Source organism: Echiichthys vipera (assembly GCF_963691815.1).
Source record: "Echiichthys vipera genome assembly, chromosome: 1".
Classification (NCBI taxonomy): domain Eukaryota; kingdom Metazoa; phylum Chordata; class Actinopteri; order Perciformes; family Trachinidae; genus Echiichthys; species Echiichthys vipera.
This window is the reverse complement of record NC_139826.1, coordinates 15,274,409-15,287,309: the sequence shown is the minus strand read 5'-3', so window position 1 is coordinate 15,287,309 and position 12,901 is coordinate 15,274,409. Positions and strand designations below refer to the sequence as shown.

The following is a 12,901-nucleotide window of genomic DNA, read 5'->3' as shown; positions in this document are numbered from 1 at the left end:
GTTAATCAACCTTTTAATAAATCATGCAGAATGTGATTTGATATGGCAGAAGCTACATAAATATAAAATACACCATGATAACATACGCTGATGAAAAGCCACAGCAGCATATACCAGGTATAATTATTCAAAGAGAAGAGAGATATGGCACACATTGAGTACAAATTAATGGTGTATCAAGGTACTCTGCATTAAAAAACTTTAAGTACACTGCTTTGAAATATCAAATAGAAACACTGTTCAAAGAAAATAATCTCTTTAGATGTTTGCATAATGTGTGGTGGGTACTTTAAATAATAGTATATGTGTTTATATTCATGTGTGCTCTCCTGTCAGGGCCTTTTTATGAGTGTTATTAAACTCACAAACTCCATCTCGGAGTGGCTACTCGAAGTACAAGGACACTGAAAAGCCATGATTCTCATCAAAACCAGAGTGTATTGGTAACACATTATATGAAATAGGATAGCACAAAGTGGTTGCTCGTGTTTTTAGTTTGTCATGAAAATTAAAGGTTAAAAAGAAAACCTTCAACTCTCAAAAATATGCTTACCTAAAGCTCCCTATTACTCATCTTGTAATACTTAATTTGGCGTGCTGACTCAACACATGCATAGCTGATGTTGCAGATTACCGTCCGTGAACTATAATGAATTGGACATTTTGACTCATTAGTAAATTCTGGAAAAGCTACCAGCCTCTTCCCTGTTGGCAAGCTGAAATGGATCTCAGTCTCTGCTGTAAGGAGTTTTTGTGTTCTGAAGCCAAACATGCCTATGTTTATATTCCAAAGACGCTGTCAGCAACACTAACAAAAATGCATAATTTTCATATACTACCAATCTGTGAATTGGGACTTACTTATCTACAATGTAGAAACTATGCAGCCCTATAAAATACTGGCATGTGTCTTGATAGCTGTGTGTATTGCACAGTAATTGCAAAATTCAAAAGTGAATGAGAGTATAAATAAAAGTGAACATTAGCTATGAAGCTGTATTTGACATGAGCCAGCTAGTACTGTAGGTAAACAGCCAATGTGCAACAACACAAATTCACACCCATAACTATCGCAGTGGTATGCAGGCTAGATACTGTTGAGTTAGTGAAAAAAACCCTCAAAAAGCAGTGCAGCAACATCACCACGTTAAAATGCTGGTTTTGATGTAACACAGGCTCTGCATTCATCCACTGTAAATTACCTTTAGAAAGTAGAGCATGGAGCCCTCGTGCACACAGCTGTATGTTCAAGATGGGAGGCCATCTGTCCAGGTGGCATGCAGAGGTGATGTTCAGGTAATGGTTACATTTAAATGGGAAACAAATTATTAAAAGCCCTTTTGGGGACTATGATGAAGAAAATCAGTCTATGAAGGAATCTCAGAAGAGTACGACAGGAAATAGGAAGGAAAGGACAGGACAAGAACAGCTCTTCCCTCAAAGATGATGAAAATTATCATCAGAAAGCCTGGGTTTAATCTGTTCTGAATAGAATTCTATTACAATGTGGCACCATGTGTTAAATGCCTGGGCTGTCAGAAGCTAGCAAGCAGACTTAAATGAGCTCTTGAATAGGAATTAGGCAGCCTGTTAACTGTTTCACAAAGTAGAGAGCCCAACAACCACACTAAATACTAGGGGTTGAAGTTTGGCTCACACAGAGATGAAAAACTGCTTTATTAGAATCATTTTCACTCTACTAAAAATAAATACCAGATGCCAGTCTTTTGCTGTGTGTAAACAGAGCCTGCGGGTGCATTTGCTACCTGTTTGCAACTCAGTTTGTTGCATATGTATCTGACTGCATGGGTTAGCGTAGGTCCACATTAGAACTGAATGGAAAAGAGACAGGTTTAAGCTGGAAATAGAGAAAAGCCTCTCCTAAGCGCTCCCTTCTTCTACTCAGATGCTGGAGGTGCAGAGTGCTCTAGTGATACACGCTGTGGTATCTATATTTGAAGTCTGTACTCCTTGGTAGTTGAGTTTACTAAACGGTGCTCTGATGTAGGGGATATTTGTTTTTATTATTGATTGTTCTGTGGGTATACATACAGATACAACTGGAAAAGACCCTGTATTATCTGTCTCTCCTGCTTCGTTTCCCACCCTCCTCCCCAGCCCAGGCCACCATGGAAACACAAATACAAACACAGCAGCATAATAATATTAACAGAGGGAATAAAAAGAAGAATGAAACAATAAACAATTTATATAAACTCAAATAGGTCAATTGTTTTTCAAATTAAAAGATCAATCGTTAAATTTGGCAAGTAGTGAAAAATGTCCTGATATGAATCACTCTCATTGTTTTGTCCAAATAACAATGATAATAAACAGAAAAATCTGCAAATATCATCATTTGAAAATCTAAAACCATTTATTGTTTGGCATTTGTTGCTTGATAAATGACAATTAGCAGAATGTGAAATGAATTGAATGGTTATTCTTCACGTTGTTTCAGCATTAGAAATGTAGTATTTAAATGTGACAAAAGGCTGTGAGGTACAACAGTGATTCGTCTTTTTATTCTACATTAGTCATTTTCGATACCAACCTTAATGCAATTTACCATAACTGTCACTACATGAGTAGAGTGTTACTCCTGAATTACACTGTAGTACAGAGTAGTAGTGCTGTAGTTTTTAGTATTTGACTGTAGTGTAGGCTTCTTTAGTATAACAATACCCTAGTAATAGAAGCATTTAATACTCTGTTGGGGTCTTTTCCCCCCACATTAAACTCCTGTATTACCCAGCAACCAGTTTTGCTACAGCACAGGCTAAACCATTGTGAATTGGAAAGGGTTAGACACCTGCCAAATTCCCTCAAGGATACTTCCCTCTTGTCTCAGGCAAGTTGAGAACTATTATCACACAAAGAGAATTACATCTCACCAGATTGGGGGCGCAAGATGGCTGCACATGTGATTGTGTATACAGGGTATGCCTGCCACTCCAGCTCTCTGTAAGCCGCTGCTTATCTGTCACTATGGCCCTCTGCAGTGAAAATGTATACGGAGATGGGGATAGGGACACCAAACAAAAGAGATAATCTCATTAATTTGTAGGTGACTTGTGATCCATGTTGTCTTTCTCACTTCATATAAGCTTTGTGATCCTTTTTTTCAGTTCTCCTCTCAGGTTTTTAATATTTCATTATAAACATTATTCAGCGTGGTGAGTGATGTTCTGTGTGTTGTTGGTAGTTAGTGATGAAATCAGGGATGCCCAGGAGGCCCTTAATTATGAGTAGCGTGTTGTGGCATGCCAGTCCCAAATGGCTGTAGACTGAAATGGCAGTGGGGTGCTACTGCCCCTCCCCTCTGAGTCTCTAATAAACACACTGCAATTAAACATGGCTCTTAGGGGGATAGTTAATAAGAGGCCTGGAGCTGATTATTTGTTGGTGAAGAGGCTCTAGAGATCTTTTGTTCCCCCACTTCAATCCCCCAATCAAGACCTTTGGAAATACAGTAAAAAGTCATCAGAGGAGGACTCTATTTACACTTACAGTATTGATTTGTTCCTTTCTTTCCAAGAGGATGAAAAATGGATTAATGCTGTCAATTTTTGTGTTTTTCTTAGTTCAGATAAATATTCACTCAGTAATGTCTTTGTTGATTGATTTTGAAAGCCTTAAAAACCCAGTATGAAAAAAGATGTTTCATCTAACAATAGCAATAACTTTGTCTGCCTTGCAGAGGTTAAGTCATGCTTTCCCCACACAGTTAACCCAAGGACACAGCTGTCAACATGTTGAGGAGATTAAGTCTGATTCTGCCTTACAGTAAGAGCCGTACTCATTAGTCTGGACCTGACTGATGGCAATAATATAAACCGTGATACATTCCCTTTTCCACCCCTGTCTGCCACACAACTTTTACTGCTACTGAATTAAGGACTGTTGACATGCCCCAGAGGTCATATAATAGTATAGCCAAAACCAAATCAAAAGTGCAACCAATGTCAATATACTGTATATTTATTATCACAATAAATGTATGCTTTCTGCAGCAGTGTTCATGTCTTGATACTCATTCCTACAGACGTTAGGCATTTTATTAGATATCAGTAGCAACATGGTCTTTGTAAAGAGCAAGGCACGGGAGGGAAATTTCCTTGCTTACAGTAAGTAGGCTAGGATGCACCACAGTGACCATTAACAAGACACACCCTCTTAACTAGCTTTGGCTTAATTACATCACTAAATAACACGGCACAAAATTATCAATACATGATACATCCTAATTCCCTTTAGCAGCTCAGAAGGTGACTTGGCAGTGTGTTCAGGGGATGTACCGAATATTTCGAATTTATAACACTGACATTGGAACTCTAAATCATTCTATCTAAACATAGTATTTCTGCAGTTGCAGATAAATATTTCTGTCCTAACTTAATGTGACATGAGTGAACATAAGAGAGAGACTGTTTAATTACATTGTTTTCTATTGGAATGTCCCAGCAGCATACTGTTTTGAGCTCTACATTTGAACTTGAGTGTATAAAGATAGACAACTTGGCGACTCCCCAGAAGTGAAGCCAAAACATCTCGATCCCCCCTGGTGGCTGGCTGCAGCATAGATCATAAAATCGCCCCATTCATGTTAGTGGACGGGAAGTTGGCCAAACTGAAAAGTCAAAGTACATGTTGAACTTTTCCCAAAGATGATTTCTGTCATTTTAGGCATGTCTGATCCCACTAATGTTTGTTCAAGTGTACGTTTTTCTAATAAGTTTGGTTTAAATAAGTTATTTGATGCTATAAAAACGGGATGCAATGTCATGATTGATATTGATGATGAAATTCTCAATGACTATTGCACAGACTCTGGTTGCAAGATTACATCATGGTGGCGCCCGTATCCAGGATAATTTGGCTTCACTTTTGTAAGGTGTGAGGAAGCACATTGTCCATCTTTATATACAGCATCCACTTGGCACCATGGATGTCTGTATTTAAGTTCATAGCAATGCATCCAGTGATTGTTGAGACATTTCAGTTTGCTATGACTATATGAGGTTTGATCATACGGCAACCTCCAGGGCTGAATAATGAAGCCAGTGTGGACGTGTCCAAAAATGCAGTTCCTTGTATGACCACAACCATTAAGCTAGCTGATTTACCTGCTGAGGACAACCATACAGAGTCTAAATTTTTACATAACTTAGCTGTTTAAATAATATTAAGGCTTAAAATTAATTATTAATTATTAATTAATTAATTAATTAATTAATTAATGACATGTTCCATTTGAGTGACAGATGGCTGCTGTCACAGATGGCTAGCATAGACTGTAGGCTTCATTCGGCCCACCTCACCTGTCTCAGAGTCGCATAATACTTAATATTATATAATAATAGATAATACTGAGCTGTTCTCCTACACTCATCACAAACAGAGAAGGTGGCGCATTCACTATTACATAGTGTGCAAATTTTTCTGTTGCTCATTTTTCATGAGTGCAAATATTTAAGACTTCAGTTAGCCTTATTACACAGTGTGACCCATACCTTTGCACCATGCAATACAATGTTATGAAGTAGGAGACAGACAGTGAAGAAAAATGAATGTTTAGAAAGTATAATTAAGTGACTTACATCTCTATTGGGGAATGAATTATTCATATGTTATTTGGTAAAAATTTGCATCTACTTGGAGAGCTGCATGAGAGAGAAGGAACTTGAAAAAAAATGAATTGCATGATAAAAGAGTATAGGCACAGAAAGAAAAAGAAAAGTACGAATGGTAAACACACCAAAGAATGGCCATGTGGAGAGAGATCAAAACTAAGAACGGGAGAGAAAGGATTTGTTAAAATGAAATGGCAATTCTATATAGCTCAGGGGGCAGAGTAAGCTACTGTAATATTGCCTAGACCGGAAGCTAATAGGCTCACCCACACACTCAAAATCATCTCTACTGTAACATACTTAGAAGATAGTAAGTTACAGTAAAGTACTTACTGTACAGTATATACAGAGGCACAGTTAAAGATGGATAAGATAGCTCATACCACCATTAATTGGTTGTGTCATAACGCAGCATTCATTGTGTCATTGCCTTTGATTATATTATGCACAACATTATCAAATATATATATCAAAATTCATCATCAACAGCACAAATTATACTTTGACCTATTCCGAGAAGACTGGGCCTCATGCAAGATCATTTCTGTATTCTTAACTTTCTCTGACTTTCTTCTCATACGGTGGGCTTGTATGTGTATCAAGTCAGATTCAGATAACTGTGTAAATGACCCACGTAAACAGTAGGAATGCCACCTGTGCGCAAATGAGCGTGCGTTCATGATAACTGTAAAATAAGATAATTAACACCCCAATATTACAATATAAGGCTCCGCGTCATGCCTCATATGTCCTATTGAAGTCCCGCTTTCAGAGATCCGTAAAGTATCATTTTAGCAGGGGAGTGTCACCTGAGAGTTGTACTTTCACTGAAATTAAAAATAAGTAGTCCCATATTAGAATGGCTTTCTAAAAACAAAAAAAAACAACAAACAAATAAAAACCTAAAACAAAAAGAAAATCCCCGCCACAGCAAAGTGATCAATGAGTGCAGTGGGAGGGGGGTAAATAATTGAGCCCATTTTGCAGTTTGAGATGTTCTTATTGGTATTTTAGTATTAAAGAACAACATCAACAGCATTCATAATGCGGATATCATTAGGGTATATGAATAAATTTAGAATTATATTATAATTAAAATTGCCCGGTCAAACAGGATAATGTCAGTATAATCATGAAGTGTAATTTATGTTGGATTTTCATCTACTGAAAAAATTTTGATAACAGCAGATGAACTGCACATCACTCCACGACAGGGCTGGACTACTCGTAAATTGTGTTTGTGCCAAAATAAAAGAAAAATTGGTGAATTTGGCAAGTTCTTCTAAATCACTCATAAAAGCTGCTTAAGAACAAATCTGTTCGTAAAAGTGCTTATTGCATGAGGCCCATTGATACCGTTCTCATATATATCCGTTAAATACAAAGCCTAGCATTGAGCCTGTTAGCTTAGCTTAGCATAAAGACTAGAAACAGTGGGAAACAACTAGCCTGTCACTGTCTCAGCTTATTCTGTTCAAAAACTAACATGTTATGGTTTTACAATAGTGATGTTACTGGCGAGGCACAGTAACTTCCTGGAGTCTTGTCTTGACCTTCTTAATAACCTCTAGACAAAGCCAGACTAGTTGTACTCTGTTTCCCCCTGTGCTGAGCTAACAGACTGCTTGTGGTTAGCGTGCAGATATTAAAAAAGAAGGTTGAATCTTTTTATCGGTTTAGCATATTTCCCAAAATGTCAAACTAAAGCAAGAAGGAAAGAAAGAAAGAAAGAAAGAAAGAATTAATCAATCCTGTGGTTCTCATCAGCTGCTTCTGAACCCCCTGATTTTCAGAGTGAATGCTGACTAGGATTTGATTTAGCCAAGTAAAGCAGTGGTGGCAGTGTGATGACGTCTGTGCAGCAATAAGATAATTTTGCATCACAGGGGGTGTTATCAGCCCAGTCACAGTATCAGGGGAGCACAGTCCCCCCATGGTCGTGTCTTTACATCCTTGTCAGCTCCTCCTCTCAGACTCAGCAGTTATTAGTAACTATGAAATGCCTTTGACTGAGACACTGAGCTCCTGTATATAGTACAGTTGTACTCATCACAATATAAAAGCAATAAAACATTATCTTGCATTTGTTCACTTGACTAGACTGACTTGACTGAGGATAAAATATTGTTTTTTTATGAATGTGAAAAAAGGGTAGAGAGGCATTCTGAAGGACATGCTAATCCACACCTTTGAAACAGAGCACCATGCTGTAGCATGTCTAATGCAGGAGACATGAAGACATTAGACAAGATGCAGAAATGTAGGCTACACCTGTCATCTTCACTGTGGCGTCCCACGCCGACAAGCCATCTACACTGCAATACTCTGTCGCCAATAGGACTGCAGCTGGAGATGCCTGTGATTGTTTTCTAGAGCTTTCTTTTGGGGGTAGAGGAGCAAAACTACTTATTTGTGCAAGGTTTCTATTTCATCATCAGATCAGTAAATGCTCAATTTTATGCCAAAGAGATCATGGGGATTAAGACTCAAACCTTTACCCCATGATAGAACTCATCCCTCCCTCTACACACGCACAGTGAACGGATATGTGTATATAACATATATGTTCACAAGATTCTTTCCACACCTTATTCTTGCTTCTGCAAGTATTTCACTTCATACAGCATCTCAAGAAGATTTGGTCTGGGAACCACCCATTCATTTTCTCATATTTGAGGCGTGGTTTAGGATTGCCCAGAGCAGTTTACCGGGCGCTATGAATGTCTTATCAAATGTGTCTGTACATAGCTCATAGCCAATTGTATTAATTTTACCAGATGACATATATGTAGATGTAAACAAACTACACACTGTCGGTGTGTCGCAAGTCTTCATCATCTTGCCGTCCCTCCCCATTCTGTAACTGGTTCCTTCGCTGAGGCGCAAATCGGTTCCATGGAATCCAGGCTGCCGAGCATGGCGGAATTAAATTGTGCAAAAGGCAGCATGGGTATACCCAGGCTACATATGCATTATCAAACCTTTCACTTGACATTCCTAAGAGGTGAACAGATATTTCAAGTATATAAGATGAGCAATTTATTAGTGTTGATAGTTCAGCTAAGCACCCTTATCTGCAGCATCCTTTATGTAGCCTGTGTGTGCATGTGTTTTCAGATGCACCCAATATACCCTTGCACTTGCACATATATGTTTACCTTGTAGTGTTGCCTTTATGCAGCTAACAATGTATTACAAATCACGATTACAAGCTGGGCCAAGAGTTTATAGCTAACTGTATACTATATTTATATAGTTGAGGGAGCTGTGTCATCCATATGCAAAGACTCACTCCAGACGGTTTTCTTTTTCTGTGAGGGACTCCAAATGCCCTGGTCAAAAATAACTAAAATCCATCTAAATTTGGCATTGTAGGGGCCTACAAACACAGCATGGTGTCAGTTGGTTGATTGTATCTGATCAAACTCATTTCAGGTGGTTATACAGTATACTCAGGCAGTGTGCTCTGCCTGAATAATTTTATATCACTGGATTCTAGCCACCATATGTATTTTTGTTTTCAACGCTACTCACATCTCTTGATTTTCAGGAGGTCGGACAGCTTTTCTAGTTTCACAAAAAGCAATCTGACTTGCATGAGACAGCCATCCTTATTTACTGCGCTATATTTCCTAAAGATTGGCCTTTTGATGATCTGCAAGATTAGTGGTGACTAGGGTAGTAGAGTGGCATAACAAAGAGGGAGACATCTGAGGTCAGCCATGTCATTGACTGGAAAGACAGCAGAGAAATGGTGATCAAAGAGCACCTTCAGCGTCACCCTATGAATGGTTAATTTATTTTTTTTCTTCTTCTTTTAATTTCTTTTTTTCTTTCACTGTGGCTAAAGGGTCCTACCTGTTATTATTCCTGTGGGATATTCCCATATTAGGGTGCTTTGATCTGCATCTCTGCTTTCTATACTATAGCATCAATGAAAAGCTATCCAACACATTATAATGCTTTTATTTTTAACAAGCAAGATAAAGGCTGGAGGATACAGACACACACAGGGTTCACTGTAAAACCTACAGTAAATATACTGTAAATACACACACAATTATGGCAATATTTACTTTATTTCGACAATGCTTTACATTCTGATCCGCCTCGATGTTGCATTCAAGTTCTCAACAAAATGAGGAAATACTCAGGACTTCAAATTTGAATTTACAGAAGTATACAAAAATAGGCCTTACAATGTGGTTGTCTAATATAATATTAAAATTACATTACCAGAAAGCATGCTATATTGTGATATATATTGTTATTGAGATGAAATTATCTACATTGTATAGAAGATTTTGGCCATATCGTCCAGCCCTAAGGGTCATTGATAGTACTTGAATTTATTTATTTTGTGCACAGGTAGTAATTGAAGTTCTTATATATATATTTTTTTTTTACTTAACATCAGTTATGCTACGATCCACTGTCTGCATGCGTGTCTCCCACAGAAAGCGTGACGTTCATGCGTGTGCATGAGTAATTGAACTTGAATGATGCAGGTTAAACAGAGGCAAGCAAGTGAGAAAACTAACATTAAGCAAATTTTCAGCTATGCCTGGAACATGTAAACAAATTTAAGCCTCTCTCATTTTTATTGCTGTCTTTTGGCATCAGTAAAGCCTGCTATTTATCAAATGTGAATAGACTTAGAATTAGACTTCTCTCCCGCAAGGAAATTGAGTTTCCAGCAGCTTAAAAAAACACAAGGGAGGTATAAAAAGTATAAGATAACCAATAAACTCTTAGCTAAATAAATACAAAAAGTACCAATGATGAATGTGAGGGAATTAGGCCTGGAAAGTCCTTGAATGTGATGTTTAAGAAGGTTTGGGAACCCTGTTTGTAATCACATCATCATCGCATCCCTTCTTTCCGCCACTTTCTATTTTTATACAGTAGCCTCCAAATACACACTATAATATCCTGCAACCGGTCATGTCAACAACAATAATCGCACCTCTCTAAATAAATGATCCAATATCTTTAGAGAAGATACTTAAAATAATATTGTATGTGCTATACATTCTCTCAGATTGCTTTCTCTCTGTTGAGAGACAGACAGACTTCAAGAGGAATGATCAAAGACAGGAAAAGTGATAACTTGCTAAGCGTAACCTGCAAGAGCCTGGATGGCCTATATGTATCCGTCTCCATTTCCTTGTGTGTCTGACCTCTTTTCCCTGTGGCTCTGTATCTGCGCTACAGCACTATGGCCTTCGAGTAACCTGATTGTTGTGTGTCTTTGTGTCCCTGCAGTACAAACAGGTGGAGCAGTACATGTCCTTCCACAAGCTGCCAGCAGATATGAGGCAGAGAATCCACGACTACTACGAGCACCGTTACCAGGGCAAGATGTTCGACGAGGAGAGCATCCTGGGAGAGCTGAACGAGCCACTCCGAGAGGTGGGATGAGTGTTCCTGTCTAGGGATCTTCTGCACATGTGCTTAATTCAAAAACTTGTGTACTGATATGACATTTGAGCTCATTTTTTTTTTTTTTTGAGTCCAAATCCAAGCAAATGTAAGACTGAGAGGAGCTCAGACAAGGAAAAAAACATTTTTGCCTTTGTTTCTCTAATATCCCTCTTTTTTGAAATTGTGACCAGCGCCAACTGTGCCAGCTCCTTGCTGCTGTTCTTGCTAACTGCTTTCTTTGTGTGCTCATGCAGGAAATCATCAACTTTAACTGTCGAAAGTTGGTGGCGTCCATGCCTCTGTTTGCCAACGCCGACCCCAACTTTGTCACCTCCATGCTCACCAAGCTGAGGTTTGAGGTGTTCCAGCCTGGGGATTATATCATCAGGGAGGGCACCATTGGCAAAAAAATGTACTTCATACAGCACGGGGTTGTCAGCGTACTAACCAAAGGCAATAAAGAGACCAAGCTGTCGGATGGCTCCTATTTTGGAGGTAAGACGAGCTGGCACTGCACCAGAATCACAAAGGTCACATAAACACACATATCTTTCTGTGGAGCTTAAATTCGCTCTGTTTTAATATTAATAAAGCTGTCCTTTGGCACCTTAAGAGGTTGGCTTGATTTAGATGTTTTATTTGTGAGGCATTTGGTTATTGCTATTCTGGCTCTGATATTAGTGAGCAAGAAGTGGTATGTTGTGCAGTGCTTGTCACCTCACTTAAAATTCTGCTTCATGGTTTATGCAGGACTTTTTCTGTAATTCACATCATGAGCTGTCTCTTAAATGTGTGGCAAACCCAAATCAGGAAAACAGTTCTTGCTGTAGTGCCAATTAAGAAATATGCATTCAAAGGTCAAAGGGGTCTGAAAGCTGTGAAATTACACACTATATGAATGCTACAGACTTGTGCAATAACCCAGAGTTGTTATGTACTTCAATTTAGTTATGTTCTTAATCAGGGTCAGATAATGCATAGCCCTCTCATGGTCCCACAGAGCCTATGACACATGTAGGAGACAATGCTGCCATACTGCCCTCACCAAATACCAATTAATTTTCCCAATGACAGCGTATCATTTAGACTACACTGTTAAGTAATGAGAAATGGTGGCAAAGCGTTTAACAGCACATGACCTGCCTGTGGAAGTTTAATTACGCCTTGCCTGCTCAAGTCCATCTCCATGCCCTCTCTCCGGGGGGTTCCAGAGAAATAATGAAAAGATGGCAGGCAATCTATCTCTACATATGCCAAAACTAATCAACAGTTTAGACAACACGGCCCCAGCTCTGTTCAAGGCCATGTTGTCCAAAATGATCCCTCCTTCGGTCCTTCGGTTTGTGTGAGAGCTTGGCGACTTTGCTGCTCAAAGACGCTGAACTGAGTGTACTCTAGGCATCTAAATGCAATAGAGTGAATACATCTACATTTCACTTTCTTTTTTTTCATTTGAGTAAACATTGGTAGACTAACCCACAAATGTGCTGGTTTCAGAACAGAAACGGGCTTGCTCGCTTTAATCTTAAGCCTTGAATCTGTAATTATTTTCCCCTCTTGCGCATTATAGGCACAAGGCTTTTGACTCCATTATCCTGTGACTATTCCTGGCAGTGTCAGTGCCTCTGAAGGGGGGAGGGGGTGCTAGTGAGGTAAGCCTAGAGCCACTGGGAGTTTGTTACCAAACACAAGTTAGTCGTTCATGAAATTTATTGGTGCAGGATCAGCACAGGGGGATATGTGGCACATGTGGAACTCAGTGTGGCTGTCGGCAAAAGCAAGAAATTCAAAAGCAATAGGTACCCTATACATGGAGGCCTGCTCCACATTGATGCTGGGTTTTC

The 12,901-nt window shown here is 38.9% G+C and overlaps 1 protein-coding gene across 1 annotated transcript in view; it reads left to right on the top strand.

Annotated features, from left to right (window-relative positions):
- Positions 1-12,901, top strand: part of hcn4 (hyperpolarization activated cyclic nucleotide-gated potassium channel 4) — a gene marked incomplete at both ends in the record, with an annotated part of 70,313 nt that overhangs the window by 43,997 nt on the left and 13,415 nt on the right. Inside the window, 2 exons of the mRNA XM_083919412.1 lie at positions 10,899-11,045; positions 11,312-11,552. Coding sequence (XP_083775538.1) covers positions 10,899-11,045; positions 11,312-11,552 — 388 coding nt within the window. The remainder of the gene's footprint in view (positions 1-10,898; positions 11,046-11,311; positions 11,553-12,901) is intronic.